General features: G+C 41.7%; 1 protein-coding gene across 1 annotated transcript in view; it reads left to right on the forward strand.

Annotated features, from left to right (window-relative positions):
* The first annotated feature begins 411 nt into the window (after positions 1 to 411).
* Positions 412 to 18,907, forward strand: part of LOC122555730 (claudin-15-like) — a 42,373-nt gene continuing 23,877 nt past the window's right edge. The window contains exons 1-2 of the mRNA XM_043701787.1: positions 412 to 511; positions 10,242 to 10,514. Coding sequence (XP_043557722.1) covers positions 427 to 511; positions 10,242 to 10,514 — 358 coding nt within the window. The 5' untranslated portion in view covers positions 412 to 426. The remainder of the gene's footprint in view (positions 512 to 10,241; positions 10,515 to 18,907) is intronic.

Consider the following 18,907-nt stretch of genomic DNA (forward strand, 5'->3'; position numbering starts at 1 on the left):
AGTTAATGTTTCAGGTCCAGTGACCCTTCTTCAGAAATAAAACAGATTGCGTGGTAATATTTTTTTCACTGTTTACAAGAGCTTGTTATGGACTTTTGTTTGCCATTTCTCCCACAGTAGACAGGGCACACCTAGACAGGAGGGAAAATACAGGGATACAAGTCTTTCTTTCTTTAAACATTTTATTTATTTATTTTATTAATTCCAACTCACTTTTTCCATTTCGTGTTTCTCTTAAACTTATCCTTGCGTGGAGTCTTGCATGGACAAGAGGTGAGTAACTCACCTTAGAATTCCTTGCCTCTGATTGGCTCTTGGAGCCTTAATATTTATATGGCTAGCCCAGTTCAGTTTCTGGTCAATGGCTATCCCCAGCGTGTTGATCGTGCTGGTTGAATGTCAAGCGGAGATTGTCTCTTGTTGGGCATGGTCATTGCCTGCCACTTTTGTGGTACAAAGTTACTAGCCACTTATCAGCCCAAGCCTGAATATTATCTGAGTCTGACTGCAGGTAGGCATGGACTATGCTTCAAGTGGTGTCGAACATTGTGCAATCAGCAGTAAGCATCCCCACTTCTGACCTTATGCTGAAGGGAAGGATATTGATGAATTTTATATGTTTGACAAAATGTTAGAGTTTTTTTTTGAGGACATAATGTGTAGAATGGAGCAGATTAGATTCCCAAAGGATCTTGGAATTATGTTGTCTTCTGAAGAAAGGTGATGTACAGTTATCATCCCAGACTGTACTCTTGGACATGTCAGATTTCAAACTGAAATAATGGCATGACAGACCAGACATTTTATTGTTTGCAATTTGGTTCCTGTGCTAGTCAGTCACTAAACACATTCAGACAGGTTTATGAATGACCCCTCTGAAAGTCAAATGGTATCATCGGCTCATATTGGTGACTGACTTGCTCCAATGTCTCTCAATAGCTTTATTGGTTTACTTCCTTGTTTGGAAGAATAAGGAATCAAAATGTTTTGAAATAAAATAACCAGCAGTACCAGAAGTCTGATTCTCTTTATCAATATTCAAACAAGATTGTGTTTGACTGTCCTGAGCCACTTCCCCTCCCCTGTATCATTGCTGCAGTTTTATTACCCAGTCTCTTTCCTGATACAATCATTTCTGAGGAATCTGAAGGTGTTCCTATCACTGCAATATGTTTCCCATTACAACCAGCGATTGGCTTTAGTGTGTCCCATTTTATTTAAATGAAAGAATACTATTTTCATCATCCCATTTCATGTTCTAGCCTTTCTCTTTTCTTATTTTCTGTCCACCTATCTGCTCCATAAAACTAGTACCCTTTTCGTCCTCGGATTTTCTATTCTTCCAATGCCCTCGTTATTTTCCACATGACTGTCAGCTATGTGTCACCGCATGTATGAAATAGAGTAGGTGTTTGCGAGAACGGCTGCTTCTCAATCTCTGATCATTGACACTCTTCTATTTAAAGTCTGAAATGTTACCAGAATATGATTTTGGAATTCTTCCATATTCATGACTTACCTCGTGTTCTCAATTTTTCTCAGTGATCAAAACCTCTAATCTCATTTTCTTCCTTTGTTTTTCCTTGCGCATTCTACACATGTCTGATCAGCTTTCTATCTTAGAGCCCTACATTTAAATTAGGGTTAAATAAGCAGCTGAAAATGGTTGGCTGGAAGACACACCCTATGGAATTCCTGCAGAGATGTCCCAGGACCGAGATGACTGGTCTCCAACAATCACAACGCTTTTCCTTTGTACAATATGACTCCAACCAGTGAAGAGTTTTCCTCTGATTCCCTTTCACTTCGGTTTTTCCAGGCTTACTTGACACCATGGGCAAGTTCATGAGTGTGAATACTGTTCTTTTGATAGTTTCATGAGCTGCAGATTATTCTTCTATCAAACCAGCATACATGCATTGCTCTACCTGTCAGGACACATTGTAGCATTAAGTATCAAACTCTTTTTGGCCCCTTCATCATCCTTGTTTCAAATGAGGAGAAATATTTTTCAGGTCCGTTCTCTCTGAATTTAGTCACTAAATGTAGAATTATTGGTAAATCAATTCCTGCATTCAATCCAGGATCATCCTCTGTGCTACTATCCTCTCTTTCTTGCTTTACCGTAAGCATATCTTTAATCATGTGTGACGCATGTCTGATTGCATCACCTCCTTAGAGTTTAATATCTTTAAGTCAATTTCCCTTTGCATTTCTCTTTGTTTGTCCTTCTCCTCTCATTCCAATTGAAACTCTATTTACTACCAGTTCACTTTTCATTTCTCTCTTTTTCTTTCTCTTCTCTTTCCGATCCATTTTTCCCTCTCTTTGTTTTTCAATTCACATTTTTTCATTCCTCTTTCTCTCTCTCTCTTTTCTCTAACTTAAGTCCTTTTATTTCTCTTTCTCTCTCCAAGTCAAGTTTCATTAATTTCTAACTGAACCTTCGCTGTTCCGGCAGAGGCATACCGATTTTAGATATCCCCTCTTTTTTCTTTAAGTCCTGGGTGATGACTATAAGCATCTCATCCTTACAAAATTCTACTTTTAACCGTACCTCCAAATTATCTGCTAGCCTTTTCAGTGTGGCTTTCATCTGAGATTTCAAATAAGCCATTGTTATAATTTCTCCCCTCAGAAAATTCCCAGCAACAGTCAAAGCGATTTTGAAATTCCAAACCGTGTAATAAACTTCAAAACAGCTTCTGTTTTTCTGTCCACTGCCTTTGCACAGGATAGAATCAGAAAGCCATACAGCATAGAAACAGACCCTTTGATGCAGCCAGTCCACTCCAACCATTTCCCAAACTAAACTAGTCCCACCTGCTTCCGCTTGGCTCATAGTCCTCCAAACCTTTCCTATTCATGTACCTAACCAAAGGTCTTGTAAATGTTGTAAATGGGCCGGCACTCACCACTTCATCTGACAGTTCATTCCACATACTCTCTGTGTAAAAAGATTGCCCCTTTTTAAATCTTTCTCCTCTCACCTTAAAAATATGAGTTTATAAACCTCAAAAGGTCAACCCTCAACTTCCTATGTGCCAATGAAAAAATTTCCCAGTCTTTTTTTTATATCTCAAATCCTCCATTCCCTGCAACATCCTGGTAAATATTTTCTGAACCCTGTCCAGTTTAATAATATCCTTCCTATAACAGAGTGATCAGAACTGCACACAGTACTCCAGAAGAGGCCTCACTAAAGTCCTGTACATCCTCAATATGACATCCCGACTCCCACACTCAAAGATCTGAGCATTGAAGGCACATGTGCTAAGCGCCTTCTTAACTACCCTGTCTACCCATGACACAAATACCAATATCTCTAATGATTCCCAGATCCCTCTTCAATTCTATCCTGGAAAACCCCATTTTGTTGTTGTCCCAGTTGATGATAGTATTGGACAAGTCAGATTCCTGACTCAAGTTTTATTTTATACAATTTGTTTACTGTGCTGGTCAGACTCTGACCATATTCACACAAGGTTTTCAATGTACTTTCAACAGAAGAAACTAAATCTATGACAAAAAAAAGAAAAAAACGCACATGACCGATGTGCTTTTCAATGTCTCTCCCCAAGACAGACAGAGAGACGAACTTATTAACCTTTCTCTAACTTTGACTACCTTGAGGCCAACCTAAGACTTCTTTCTAGCTCTGATGCACTGAAGACTCCCACAAACTAAACTGCCCTTCTTCTAGTATGGATGGTTTCTCCTCAACTCAACCTGCTTTGGCCCCTGGAGCTCTGTCTTTTTTGAAGGTTATGAAAACTCAACTAAACAGGAAGCAGCAATTATCTCACTAGCTTGACAAGTCATTTTACTTAAATTGCATGATTTCTTGGAAATGCTGTCTTTAGTTCATTGTGCCAAATGACTTTTTTGACCCTCCATTAAAAAGCACATTAATCTTTCACAGAACTGAAATCCATTTACCTCTACTTTACAATCCATTTTCTCAAATCAATTTATAAACTTCCTTTGTAATATCATTGGAGTTTTGAAACATACAAGATTCTGAGTGATACTGGCAAGGTAGATGCTGTTTTATTGCCTCACCTCATAGGGTCATCTTAAATGAGGATACACTATTTCAGAATAAGAGGTCTACCATTGAAGATCAAGATAAAGAGCAACTTATTCTCTCAGAAAGCCATTAATCTTTGGAATTCTCTATCCTTATGAGCAGTGGAGACTGGGTCATGGAATATGTTGAAGCCTGATTTAGATTTAGATTTTTGAGAAGATTTGTAGCTCAGGTTGATAATAAGTATGTAAGTTAGCTTGCTGAGCTGGATGGATTGTTTTCAGACGTTTCTCCACCATACTAGGTATCATCCTCAGTGGGAGTCTCTGGTGAAGTGCTGGTGGTATGTCCCACCTCTCTATTTGTAGGTTTTGGTTTTTTAAGGTAGGTTATGTCATTTCCAGTTACTTTTTTCAAGGGAAGGTAGATAGGATCTAAATTGATGCGTTTATTGCTGGAGGTCTGGTTAGAATGCCATGCCTCTAAGAATTCTCGTGTGTGTCTTTGTTTCGCCTGTCCTGGAATGTATGCGTTGTCCCAGTCAAAGTGGTGTCCTTCACTGTATGTATAGAAGTTAGTGATAGTGGGTTGTGACTTTTGGTGGCTAGTTGGTGTTCATGTATCACTAGTTTTTGTTAATACAGACCAGAATTCCATCAATAGACACAGCGATTTAGACCCTATCTACCTTCCCTTGAAAACATGAACCGCAAATGACATCACCCACCTTAAGAAACCAAAACTTATAAATGGAGAGGCGAGACATACCACCAGCGCTTCACTGGAGACTCTCACTGATGATGTTACCTAGTCATGGTGATGAAACATCTGAAAACAAACTTTCCAGCTCAGCGAGCTAACTTACATACTTAGATTTAGATTTTTAATTGACAAGGGGAAGAAGGGTTATGGGATGTCAGCAGGCATTAAAGCTAAGTCCACCACCAGATCAGCTACCAGCTCTTCCATTAATGGAGCCAAGGGGTCTCTCCTGACCAATAATCTCAGTTTAATGTCTCACTTTTGAAAAAAGAATCGCCGACAGGACAATGTATTGTCAGTATTAGCTCCAAGGAGTCAATCTGATTTACATTCCCAAATCAGGGACTTGAACCTTTCTGGCTGAAAACATCTACGAGGAGAAAGTGAGGACTGCAGATGCTGGAGATCAGAGCTGAAAATGTATTGCTGGAAAAGCGCAGCAGGTCAGGCAGCATCCAAGGAGCAGGATAATCGACGTTTCGGGCATGAGCCCTTCTTCAGGAATGAGGAAAGTGTGTCCAGCAGGCTAAGATAAAAGGTAGGGAGGAGGGACTTGGGGGAGGGGCGTTGGAAATGCGATAGGTGGAAGGAGGTTAAGGTGAGGGTGATAGGTTGGAGTGGGGGTGGGGGTGGAGAGGTCAGGAAGAAGATTGCAGGTTAGGAAGATGGCTGAAAACATACCAACTACAGCAAGTGTAAGCCATTCGGTCCTTTGAGTCTGCCCTAGCATTCAATATAATAATGGCTGGCCATCAGACTCATTACCCTACTCCTACTATTTACCCAGACCCATTTGATCCCTTTAGACCCAGGAACTAGACCTAACTCCTTCTTGAAAGGATTCGATACTTGGCCTCAGCCACTTTCTCTGCCAGAAAATTCCATTGGGTCCCCACTCTTGGATTGGAGAAATTTCTCCTCATTGTAGTCCTAAATGGTCTAACCACGATTATGACCCCCTTGTTTAAGACTCCCCAGTCATAAGGAATAAATTTTCTGCATTTACATTGGCTAGTCATAGAGTCATAGAGATATACAGTATGGAAGCAGACGCTTCAGTCCAACTTGTCCATGCTGACCAGATATCTGAGCTAAATTTAGTCCCATTTGCCAGCACTTTGTCCATGTCCCTCCAAACCCTTCCTAGTCATGTATCCATCCAGATGCCTTTTAAATATTGCAATTGTACCAGCCTAAAAGCCACTTAGCTGCTCTCCATGCTGTGAACTCTCCCACACAGGTTTCTTCAAGGTCAGCTGTGAATTTCACTGTTTGTTAATTTTTCTTAGAATGAACTCTGGTGTCCAGAGATACTTGAAAGCAAACAGCAGAGGCAGTAGCTGTGCAGATTCACTGCTGGGTCAGACAGCAGTGTGGGTTTCTTTCTCCATTTGAATCACTTCCCATGTGGTCACCACCACTGCCTTTGTCAGTCTTAGTCCTTTTCTAAAGTTGTGATCATTTTTTTCCCCAGAGTTCCAAAACAATGCAACAGCTTGCAAAACAGTAATGTCTGCTCCTAGAATTTAAGGAAATCAGCTCCAACACTGAAAATACATCAAGAAAGGAGTTCTTACAACTACAACTTTTTTCCCATCCTCCATCTTAGTCCTGTTAGGATTTTATAGATTTCTGTGCAAACCTCTCTCATTCCTCTGAATTCCAGTGAATATAATCTAAGCGAAACCCATTCATTCTTCAGTCCTGCCATCATATGACTTAGTCTGGTAAATCTTCGTTGCTCTTCCTCAGAACATCTTTTCTCAGATAAGGAGACACAGTATTGCACGTTTGGTCTCACCAAGGCCCTGTACAATTGCAGCAAGACATCCGTGCTCCTGTAGTTGAATTATCTCGCTATGAAGTCCATTTGGTGTCTTCACCACCTGCTGCGCCTGCATGCTTACTTTCAGCGACTGATGGACAATGAACTGGACTGATGGGTCGTATTGCACCTCACCCCTTTCAAAATCTTCTGATAAACATCTGCTTTCCAGTCTTTGCTACCAAAGTGGATAAACTCACATTTATGCACATTATATTACATCTGCCAGACATAAGCCTACTCACTCAACTTGTCCAAATCACACTGAAGCATCTCGGCAGCTCACTCACAGTCAACCCTCCCACCCAGCTTCATGGCACCTGCCAACTTGGTGACATGACAGTTAGTTCCTTCATCTAAATCATTATACGTCGTGAATAGCTGGGGTCCAAGCACTGGGCTCTATGGTACTCCACTGCCACTTGGAAAAAGACCTTCTGTTTGTTTCTAAAAGCCAATACTCTATCCATGTCAGTACACTACCCCCGATCAGGTGCACTTTAGTTTTGCATGATAATTTTATTTGCTTATCTTTCTTTGGAAGGAAGACTGCTACCAATTGAGCTGAAAAATGTGTTGCTGGAAAAGCGCAGCAGGTCAGGCAGCATCCAAGGAGCAGGAGAATTGATGTTTCGGGCATAAGCCCTTCTTTCAGCTCTGATCTCCAGCATCTGCAGTCCTCACTTTCTCCCTGCTACCAATTGAACCAAGATAACAATTATCCTGGATTTTCAGCAGATGTCCATAATGCAGAAATAAGAGTAAGCCATTCAGCTCCTCATTTTGATCCTGGTCAATCTGTGTCTTAACTCCATTTGCCCAATTCCTTTCCACTCTCACCGTGCTCCAACATCACTTGTCTCAGTGTTGAAATTTGTAAATTCCATGAATTCCAAAGAGTTTTGAGTAACATTCAGAGAAAGCAATTCAAAACAGAAGTCACAGAAACTTCTGTCATGAACTAAGTTGCAGTTTGATTATCCCAAAGTTTCCCACTGTTAATAAGTATCTATTTACCGATGAACATTTTACTGTGAATTTGCAGCTTATTCTATTTGAGAGCAATGAATAAATGCTGAGCATACGATTTTGAGGTGAAATACCATAGATTGTTCTGCTCTTACAGTGTTTACTTCAAATCATCCAGATTACTCCAAGAAATCCAGTGAATTGTCATAAAACACATTCCCCATACGACAGCACGATAAGTCTTTGTGCACTAGAGTGATCACCCTGTATTGTAGAATCCAATGTGTAACTGTTTGTAAGTTAGGTGTTTCACTGCTCAATTCATAACTAAAAATTGCAGTGACCTTGTTTTACATTAAAGTCGCAATCAGATACCTCAAAGTGGTTTTGTGTGTGTGTGTGTGCAAGTGTATGTTTATGTTTGTGTGTGTGCATGCACGTGTCTGTGTCTCTGTGTGTAGCCCCCTTTTAACTTGTGAGTCATTCAATTTAAAAATAACCAGCAGTCAGGCGATAAACAGGAGAGTAAGGTTCATTAGAAAACCATGACTATGCATTTCGTAAGTAAAAATAATAAAGTTGGTAACTAAATGCAAATAAAAACAAAATACAGTTAAAGATAAAAAATGCAGACAGGGATGAAGTTCAATTCAGTCCTCTGGGATGTCATTGCAGACCTAGTATTTGCCATTGATGTGCTGGTTATCTGGAAGAAAGAGTTGAAGTTGAAGACTTAGGTATTCGAATGGTTAGATTTTGCCCTTGTAGATGGACATAAGAGGCAGAGCAGCTTCTGGGAGTTTGTGAAGACCCTTTTTCTTTATTGGTTCTGCAAGCACAATGCTTTAATAGTGCCTAGCTTCTTTTACAGCAGAAAAGAGAGGATTTCTGGGAGTCTTCCTCTGATCAAACTCTCACAAGCTGTTTGTAGTTAGATCAGCTAACAGCAGTGGCTTCTGCACAAAATGGCTATGGACAGTCAAACTGTTACACAGCTCAAAACATAAAATGGCTGCTGTTCTCCCACTATTAACATTCTGGGGATCATCATTGACTAAGAATGAACTAGACTTGCCATGTAAATGCCATGGCTACAAGGGTAGTTGAGAGGTTAGGAATACCACAGCGAGTAACTCACCTCCTTACTCCCCAAAGTCTGCCCACCATCTACAAGGCACAAGTCAGGACCAGGATGGAACACATTACATTTGCCTGGATGAGTACACACCAACAAGGCTTTCAAAGGCCAGGCAACATCAAGGATGAAGCAGGCCACTTGACTAGCACTACATCGACCACCTTCAAAATTTATTCCTTTCACTATCAAGGCACAGTTGCAGCAGTATGTACCCTACACAAGATGCACTGCAGAAACTGTCAGCTGCAATAATCCAAATGTGCAAACTCTACCACCTAAATATTATTGGGGGGAGGGAGCGAAGATTATTGGAAACGTTGCCATCTGCAAGTTCCTCTCCAAGCCATACACCTAGGAAATTTATCATTGTTCCTTCAGTGTCACTGGGTCAAAATCCTGAAACAGCCCTGTGGAAATACTTAAACCAAATGAACTGCATGGTATGGAAGGTGCTAGCTATGAAGAGAGATTGAGTAGGTTAGGTTTGTTTTCATTAGGAAAAGGTGATTGAGGGGGACCTGATTGAAGTTTACAAAATCATGAAGGGTATAGACCGGGTAAATAGCGATAAGTTTTTTCCCAGGGTGAAGAATCCAATAACGAGAGGTCACGCTTTCAAGGTGAGAGGTGAAAAGTTGAAGGGGGATACACGCGGCAAGTACTTTATGCAGAGGGTGGTGGGCATCTGGAACGTGTTGCCAGCAGAGGTAGTAGAAGCAGGCATGGTAGATTCATTTAAGATGCATCTGGACAGATGGGAAGCAAAGGGATACAGATGCTAAGGAATTGGGCGACAGGTTTAGACAGTAGATTTGGATCGGCTCAGGTTTGGAGAGCCGAAGGGCCTGATCCTGGGCTGTAAATTTTCTTTGTTCTCTTTGTTTGTTGCAGCAGTTCAGGGAGGTAGCTCATTACCAGCTTCTCTCAGGCAATTCAAGATGGGCAATAAATGATGGCCCAGCTAGCAACACCCACAATCCCATGAACAAATTTGAAAGAAAGCTAACTTCCAAATCATGTTTCTGTATTAGAGATTGCGTTAACCCAGGTCTGGAGAATGTTGATAACATAGAGAGTAGCAAGGAAGTTCAGAGGTTGGGAAGGGAAAGATTAGAAACTGAAGATGAAGGAATAATCAAGGAACAAGCAAGAGAGCTCCTTATATGACCTCATATCTATGACAGATTGAAAACACTTGCTCAGGAGAAAACAAATCTCGAACCAACAGTATATTCCACTATTTAAACTAAAATTGTGCAACACGCTCAACTACACAGGATTCCAAAGTCCCGCGTTTGCTTTTTTATTCGAGTCACTTGTTCCAGCATTTCACAAACAGGAAAATGGTTACTTATACAAATTCTTGACCTTGAGATTCATTCCCACTGTTGTTTGCAAATTTGCTGCCTCCTGATCCAAACAATGCTTGATCACTTTAACATCGAGCTCTTTTCCCATTCTGTGGGCTTGGGCATCATTTTAAATGTAACTCTCACTCTGCTTGTCTCTCTCTGCAGATAAGGGGAACCTCAGATTCTCTTGGTCCACACTTATTCAGCAACAAGGTGGAATGGGAGTGACAGTCGTGCAGATTTTCTCTCTATTTCTAACTTTGATGGGCGTAGTCCTTACAACTGTTTCCATACGGTCCAGTGAGTGGAGGATCTCCAGCACATCAACCACTATCATTACTGTCACTTGGATCTACGATGGACTCTGGAAGGCATGTACTCAAAATGCTATGGGGATAGTACAGTGTATTTACTACAGTTCTCTGCTCGCCTTGCACCGTAAGTGGCAGATTCTTCTGAATTTCTGGTCGTAGTAATTAAAAGTGAAACATTCAAGACAAGTTGATATCCATTTGTTATTGACCAGACCAGACTCCCTCAAAATAATTTACAAAGGTAACCCAGACACCAGCTTTTTCTTATTTTTAAGGCAAAAGTAAAATGCCTTGTTCCGGAGGCAATTCGACCAATCAAACTACTCAACATTAAGCTAAAACACAATTCATTCCAACATTGACATTAAAATGCAAACAACAAAAAAAAGCTTAGAATAACTTAACTGTATTGGAAACCCTAACAGAATAATAGACACAGTAACAATTACTAATTAACTGTTCCAATATAGAAACATACCTATCAGAAAGATGTTGTGAAACTTGAAAGGGTTCAGAAAAGATTTATAAGGATGTTGCTAGGGTTGCAGGATTTGAGCTATAGGGAGAGGCTGAACAGGCTGGGGCTGTTTTCCCTGGAGCGTCGGAGGCTGAGAGGTGACCTTATAGAGGTTTACAAAATTATGAGGGGCATGGATAGGGTAAAGAGGCAAAGTCTTTTTCCTGGGGTCGGGGAATCCAGAACTAGAGGGCATAGATTTAGGGTGAGAGGGGAAGGATATAAAAGAGACCTAAGGGACAACTTTTTCACGCAGAGGGCGATACATGTATGGAACGAGCTGCCAGAGGAAGTGGTGGAGGCAGGTACAATTGCGACATTTAGAGGCATTTGGATGGGTATATGAATAGGAAGGGTTTGGAGGGATATGGGCTGGGTGCTGGCAGGTGGGAACTAGATTGAGTTGGGATATCTGGTCGGCATGGACGAGTTGGACCGCCGGGTCTGTGTCCATGCTGTACATCTCTATGACTCTATACCCTTTGGCAAAAAAGAAAGTTCGGAAAAATAGATTAGTCTCACAGGTAGCCCAGTAGCAGAGAGAAACTCTAGCTTCCAGCTGTAACTGAGTGAGCGGGGAAAGATAATTTCTACTTAGAGTCATAGAGATGTACCGCACGGAAACAACCCCTCAGTCCAACTTGTCCACGCCGATCAGATATTCTAACCTAATCTAGTCCCATTTGCCAGCACTTGGCCCATATCCCGCTAAACCCTTCCTATTCATAAACCCATCCAGATGTCTTTTAAATGCTCTAATTGTACCAGCCTCTACTAATTCCTCTGACAGCACATTTCATACACATACCACCCTCTGTGTCCCTTAGGTCTCTTTTAAATTTCTCCCCTCTCACCCTAAACCTATGCCCTTTTGTTATGAACTTCCCCATCCCAGGGAAAAGACTTTTTCTATTTATCATATGCATGCACTGTCATGATTTTATAAATCTGTATACGGTCACCCCTCAGCCTCTGACGCTCCAGGAAAAACAGCCCCAGCCTATTAAGCCTCTCCTCATGGCTCAAACCCTCCAACCTGGCAACATCCCTGTACTTCTCTAAGCCCATCATAATAACTGCTTAAAGCTAAAACTAAAAACTAAAAAAAAACAGAAATCCTGGTCAATGAGAGCTGGCCACACCCATCCAAGCTGCTTCTATTGTTCCAATTTTTATAAAAACCCAAGGCTTCACAAGCTGTTTACTGTAGTGGTTTTGGCAGATTGCTCAGCACTTCTGCCTTACAATCTCACGTCAGAAAAATAAAGATAAAATAACCTCTTAAAGCCACAGCATCGTTACACATTTCAAAATAAAAGTAATGTGCAAGGATATGGGGATAAAGAAGGAGATTGTCAATAGTAATGATCCTTATTTAAGGAGCTAGTGCCAGTACGATGGGCCAAACAATCTCCTCTGCACTTTTATGAATTCCCAAACAAATCCCTTCCTGACTCCTAGAAACCTTCTAATGATGTTGCTATTGCTGACAGCAGAACTGGCTGGAAATCCCTCAGAGTTTTTCATGCCCTTTTAGTGTAGCTCCACTGGGAAGTGGGGTCGGAGACTGGGTATAAAGGCCATATTTTCTGCAGTTCTATCAGAATTTCAGGCAGGATCTGTCACGTACACAATCCTGATGCCAGGGGTAACTATTGACTTACAGAGATGAAGCCCAACTCTTCACCGACAAAATGGTTCTCTGGGGATTTTCTCTGAGGATTTTGCAGAGTCAAATCCAAATCAATAACCAGTATTCAGTGAAAACTACATATTAGTGGCAATATGCTCCAGTTGGAGGCATGTAATTAAGCTGATGGCTTTCACTTCTTTCAGGAAGAATGCTAAGTGTTGTGGTTAAGGTAATATTGTTTGCCTCACCACAGTAAGTTCTAAGAAATTATGGAGGGGGTAGACTTTGGCACTTTTAACATCCTGTAAACGTCCCCTTGTGGATAACCAATTTTACTATAAATGGTGCATGCACTCACCCTAATCATCATAGATATTCACTCCATCACTCGGGATTTGGAACACCATTATTTTTGATAATAGTGCCAATGGAATTCTGTCCCTAGTATCAAATAGCAAGACTTTTTAGCTTCCGGTATGTAGTAATCCCTAATGGATCATATTGACATTAACAATGGTTCTTTACTTTGGTTGCAACAGGAGCTGCCTCAGGGCTTTACGCAGAATTGGAGACTGGACATAAAGTGCAGTGAGGCTACCAGGGCCTGTCAGCATTGGGCGACAATCCTTTGATCGCAATCACTGCAGAAATGAGAGTTCAGCAAATGCAGTCATCGAATCATGCAGCATGGAAACAGACCCTTCGGTCCAAACCATCTATGCTGACCAGGTTTCCCAAAACAAACTAGTCCCATTTGCCTGCATTTGGCCCATATCCCTCTAACCCTTTCCCAATCATGTACCTGTCCAAATGTCTTTTAAATGCTTTAGCTGCACCAGCCTCCAATACTTCCTCTGGCAGTTCATTCTTTACATGCACCACACTCTGTGTGAAAACGTTACCCCTCAGGTGCCTTCTAAATCTTGCCCCTCTAACCTTAAAATTATGCCCTCTTGATTTGAATTCTCCCACCCTAGGGAAAATCCCTTTGCTATTTACCTTACCAATGTGGCTCATGACACCCCTCGATCTCCTACACTCAAGGAAAAGAAGTCTCAACCTCTCCAGTTTCTCCTTATAACTCAAACCCTTTAGGCCCAACAACATCACTGCCCATTCTGGGCAGTCATTTAACACATCCTGGGTTTCAGCAGATTTCTTTTACGTTCATCAGGATTTGCATGGTGACTGTCTGGGGTTGTTTTAAAATGCAAAATGCAAAGGTCTAAAGGTGAAATGCAGGGCTTGGCTCACAGACAGTTCCTAACACTTGCCAGGAATGAGAGAAGAGAGAAGAAGGAGAGGCCATCATGGAAGCCTGGGGAAAGGTATTAGGATTTAATGAAATCAGTTCTCAACGCAGTAGAACACAGGTCTAACCCCAGAGGACAATCTGTTTCAGGGATGATTAGAGACACTCCTTCAAACGTCATTAATCCGAGTGCAATTGAACCCAATGCTATTAACTTTGGAAAATAAAAACACTTAATTCTTCTTAACACTGGGATTGTTTATTCCTTACATTTCACAAGCAGAGAACAGATGAATTAATTTTCACTGAGTCCTTCCTCTGTGTAATCAAAGATTGTACAGCAAAAGTAAAAGAGACTAAGTAGAGACTAACAAAACAAACATGGGAAGGTTGAGTAATATTAACAGTTAGAGTGCAGTGAAGTTGGGAGTAATTAATAAGGCACGGTGATGTGGTCACATGGTTAAGTGGTACTGCCAAAGGAAGTGATACTTATCCAAGGAGCAGGAGAGATTACATAGGAGTGGTTCTGATGGAAGACTATGTCAAGTCACTATTCAGTGTTAATCTTCAGTGATGAACAATCCTTTAATTGTTCGTCCTCTTTCTTGTTAAAGCACTGATATCAAAGTAACCCTTATCTCAATATCATCACTGTATTATAAATGATCTTCAACAACAGCAATCAATTCTGTCTATTTGCACAGGGCAAAGGCCTGTTTGTTGAAAGTGCCTCTCACCTTTGCCCGCTGGCTGGTTTAGATCTCTGTTCAATGTCGAGAATGTGGTGCTGAAAAGCACAGCAGGATTCCTGATGAAGGGCTTAAGCCTAAAACCTCAATTCTCCTGCTTCTTGGATGCTGCCTGACCTGTTGTGCTTTTCCAGCACCACACTCTCGACTCTGATCTCCAGCATCTGCAGTTCTCACTTCCTCCATCTTTGTTCTGTGCTAAATAACTAGAAATTTCATGATCTGAGCTAGAAACATTGAATAAATGAGATGGCAAGCAATTAACATATCAATTAATTAGGTGGAAGACCATAAGATATATGAGCAAAATTAGGCCATTGAGTTTGCACCACCATTCAATCATGGCCGACTTAGTTCTCAACCCCATTCTCCTGTCTTCTGCTGGTAATCCTTGATCCCCTCACCAATCAAGAACCTATCTATGTCGGTCTTCAGTGACTAGACTTCCACAGCCTTCTGTAGCAATGAGCTCCACAGATTAACCATGCCCTGGCGGAAGAAATCCCTCCTCATCTCATTTCTAAAGGGCCGCCCCTTCACCCCGTGTCTGTGCTCGCAAGTCCTAGTCTCTCTTTGTAGTGAAAACATCTCCATTTCCACTTTGTCCAGCCCTCCCAGTATTCTGTAAGTTTTAATCAGATTCTCCTTCTAAACTCCATTGAGTACAGACCCAGAGACCTCAAATGCTCCTCATTTAACAAGCCCTTCATCCCCGGGATCATTCTTGTAAACCTCCTCTCCAACCCTTCCAGTGCCAGCACTTCCTTCCTTACATACGGAGTTCAAAATGTTCACAATATTCCAAATGTACTTTGACCAGAGCCTTATACAGTCTCAGCAGTACATCTCTGCTTTTGTATTCTAGCTCTCGTGAGGTGAACGCAAACATTGCATTTGCCTTCCGAACTGCTAACTGACCCTACATGTTAACCTTAAGAGAATTCTGAACAAGGACTCCCAAGTCCATTTGTGCTTTAGTTTTCCAAAGTCTTTCCCCATTTAGAAAACAGTCTATGCCCTATTCTTTGTACCAAAGCGCATAACTTCATTCTTTCCCATTTGTACTCCATCTGCCACTTCTTTACCCACTCTCATAGCCTGTCAGATTGACAGAATAATTGTCCAAGTTATTAAATTAGCAGATTCAACTCCCGCTTCATTGGCAGAAATTGAAGTCCTGATTTTAACGTCTGTTGCAAATAGTTTGGGGTGGATATTCCACGTGGTCTTCAGACTGAAATGGGGGCCAGACACCCACACTGTTTTTAAAGATTTTAATTTTGAATTAAAAATGGTCCTTAAGGCCAGGTTAGACACCTAAATTGGCCTTTGCCAATTGTGTGGAACGTTGGCCATGCCTGATTCTTCCTCCCTCTGCACATGAGGCTACCATGGTGGGGAATTGGAAGGATGGTTAACAGGTGTTATTTTAGCACCAGTCTGCCTCCACTTGGGTCCTGACAAGCACTAGAAATCAAGCCAAATTGAGAGGAGGTTAGGTAACTACCCGGTTCTCCGTAGTGAAAGGCTCTGGGATTCAACGTGAACAGGTCCTGTCAATCAATCACATCAGCCTGGCCAACAGGTCTACCTCACTATTGGGCAGGAGTCAGAGGCCACCAGTGGGGACCGAAGGAATGGCACCTAACAGTCAGTTATGTGAACAGGGCAGCAATGTCAGAGCAGCAATGACAGGGTGTCATGGTCAGAGCTTGGGGAAGGAGGCCTGGGATACAGGGGCCTCATGGGTTTCCATTGCAAGCCAATTCCTGTTCCTTCCAGCCAACACAAAACAAAAACGTTTTCCATATGATTTATTTTACTGGGCCTTTTCTCTCCCCAGATTCCTTTGCCGACAGTTTTGCCTTTCCTTCAATCAACTTCTAATCCATACCCAGGCATATCCTAGCCCCTGACAGCTTGCTCAATTATTATTCACTTGAACCTTTGCCATCACTGCACCGGTATAGGGCTTCCCTCAGCCCATTCAGGCAGCTACCTGCTCAAAGAAGTCAAAGGCAACAGCTAGACAGACTCCTGAATCTACTGGATGCTGTTTATGTAGATTGTTAATGTACAGGTAACTATGGCATTACCAGTCCCATGAGGTTGTGTGGAATGGATGAACATCAATTGTTGCTTTCTCTGTTTGACCACCTTTTTATTTCAGATAGAAATTACCTTCTTATAGTTTTCCAGTCCTCCAATGAATCTTTTGTAATAATTGTTAGTGCTCCGCAAAACCTCTCCTGAGCCCCTCTCAACACTTGGGAGGTATATGCAACCCATGCCAAGGGATTTGATCATAGTGAGCTAATGTAGCCAGTCTAGGACTTGCATCACATTTACAATGAAGTGGTTAATTTGATTTGGGATATCTTTGTCTCGAGAGGGCACGTTGCTCAACTCTCTCACTTGCGGGATATTGACATTCAGAATATGTACGATTTTGTGCGCAGCCTCAGATTCGATTTTGCCTGTTACCTTTTGTGATTTTCTCCCTTACTGTTATACAACTGAATTTCCTTCAGCTGTTATACTTAGCTTCAAATGTTATATTTTTCTTTTCAGACTTCTCTTTTGCCACAGTGAAGACACTGCTAACATGGTTGAGCATTTTTTTCTATCCATCTCATACATCCCTGCACCATTGTTCTTGCAAAGCTTTGATACATAATTTTCACTCTTTCTTACTTTGAACTCCTTTCCCAGATCCTTCAAGGGTCACGTTTGTTTGGTCTAAAGTTTTAGGAATTGGAAATATATTTATTCTTATCTGACAGACTAAATGTCATCTCGATGAATATTTACTATTTAGCTCCAGTTGTTCAACAACTTCATACAATCTATTCACTTTATCCAGCCACTGATTCTAGTCCTGGTGTTGTTAATAGGCAAGGGAGGCTGAGTTGGTGCTGCTTCAAGAAGATTAACACCACCCAGGACAAAGCAGCCAACTTGATTGGCACCCCATTCATGACCTTCAACATTCACTCCCTGCACCATTGCAAACATGGGAGTCATTGGGCACCATCTAAAGGATTAGATTAGATTATTTACAGTGTGGAAACAGGCCCTTCGGCCCAACAAGTCCACACTGACCCTCCGAAGAGCAACCCACCCAGACCCATTCCCCTACATTTACCCCTCCACCTAACACTACGGGCAATTTAGCATGGCCAATTCACATAACTGATTCACCTAATTGATTGCAGCAACTCATCAAGGTTACTTTAACAGCACCTTCCAAACCCACAAGGGCAGCAGATGCAGGGGACCACCACCAGCTGCACATTTCCTTCCAAGTTAACCACCATCCTGACATGGAATTATAATCGCTGTCCCTTCACTGGTTTGAAACACTGGAACTCCCTTCCTCATAGAATTGTTGGGAACACCTCCACCACTGACCACCCCCCGCCCACCCACCCTCCCATCAAGTACATTGGTTCAAGAAGTCAGCTCACCAGTACCATCTCAAAGGCAATTACAGATAGGCAATAAATGCTGGCCTAGCCAGACATGCACGTGTTCCATGAATACATCAAACAAAACTTCATGATGCTGCATCATGCAAACTGAAATGATAGGGAAAATCAGCATCACTTCATACCATTGCCAGTGTGTTTCGCAAAAGTCCACTACCATCAACCAAAAATTATTCTGGTTGATGATCAATGGTGACAACCCCAAAAATGGCACTTTGGCTGTCAAAGGTTGAGAAGGTACGAATTCTTCGAAATCTTATCTACTTACCCCATCTTCTTCAGTGGGTTCTTTTAGAATTAGACATGCCTGGCCTTGGGGTATATAACTGGAGTCTTTGAGTCCCACAGCATGGGGAATGAAATCATTCAATACTTGTCATTTCTAAAGAATGGTGTGAATTCCATTTCCTAAATGCTGTTTAGGGTGCTCGTTTGTAGCCTTGCTAACAGGAAGCACCATGCCATGCTCTATAGCAATTGGAATTCCTGGTTATATCTTCAGAACAAAGAGTCCCAATGGGGAAATTGTAAGAAGCAGTCCACATCCAGGCTTGGCAACTACAAGTGATGCAGATAGCAGAATTTCAGGCACACTTAGCAGGCCATTATCTGCAGAATGACATGTTCTGGGACATGGGAAATTCTGAAGTTCGGGTGTATGTCATGTTAAAGGGGTGAAATGTGGAAACTGCATAGGGAAACAGACTTTTGCAACACATGGAGAGATTGTTCGAAAACACATCAATGAAGGATGAGGAATTATGGGAAATCCACCCGGTGACCGATCAGGCTCTGACCAATGCACCTCAGAAAAGAATCAGATTCATTGTTAATGACAATCACAGGCCACATCACTTGTCTGAAAACAAGTGGAC

This window comes from Chiloscyllium plagiosum, chromosome 13 (assembly GCF_004010195.1).
Source record: "Chiloscyllium plagiosum isolate BGI_BamShark_2017 chromosome 13, ASM401019v2, whole genome shotgun sequence".
In the NCBI taxonomy this organism is placed as follows: Eukaryota; Metazoa; Chordata; class Chondrichthyes; order Orectolobiformes; family Hemiscylliidae; genus Chiloscyllium; species Chiloscyllium plagiosum.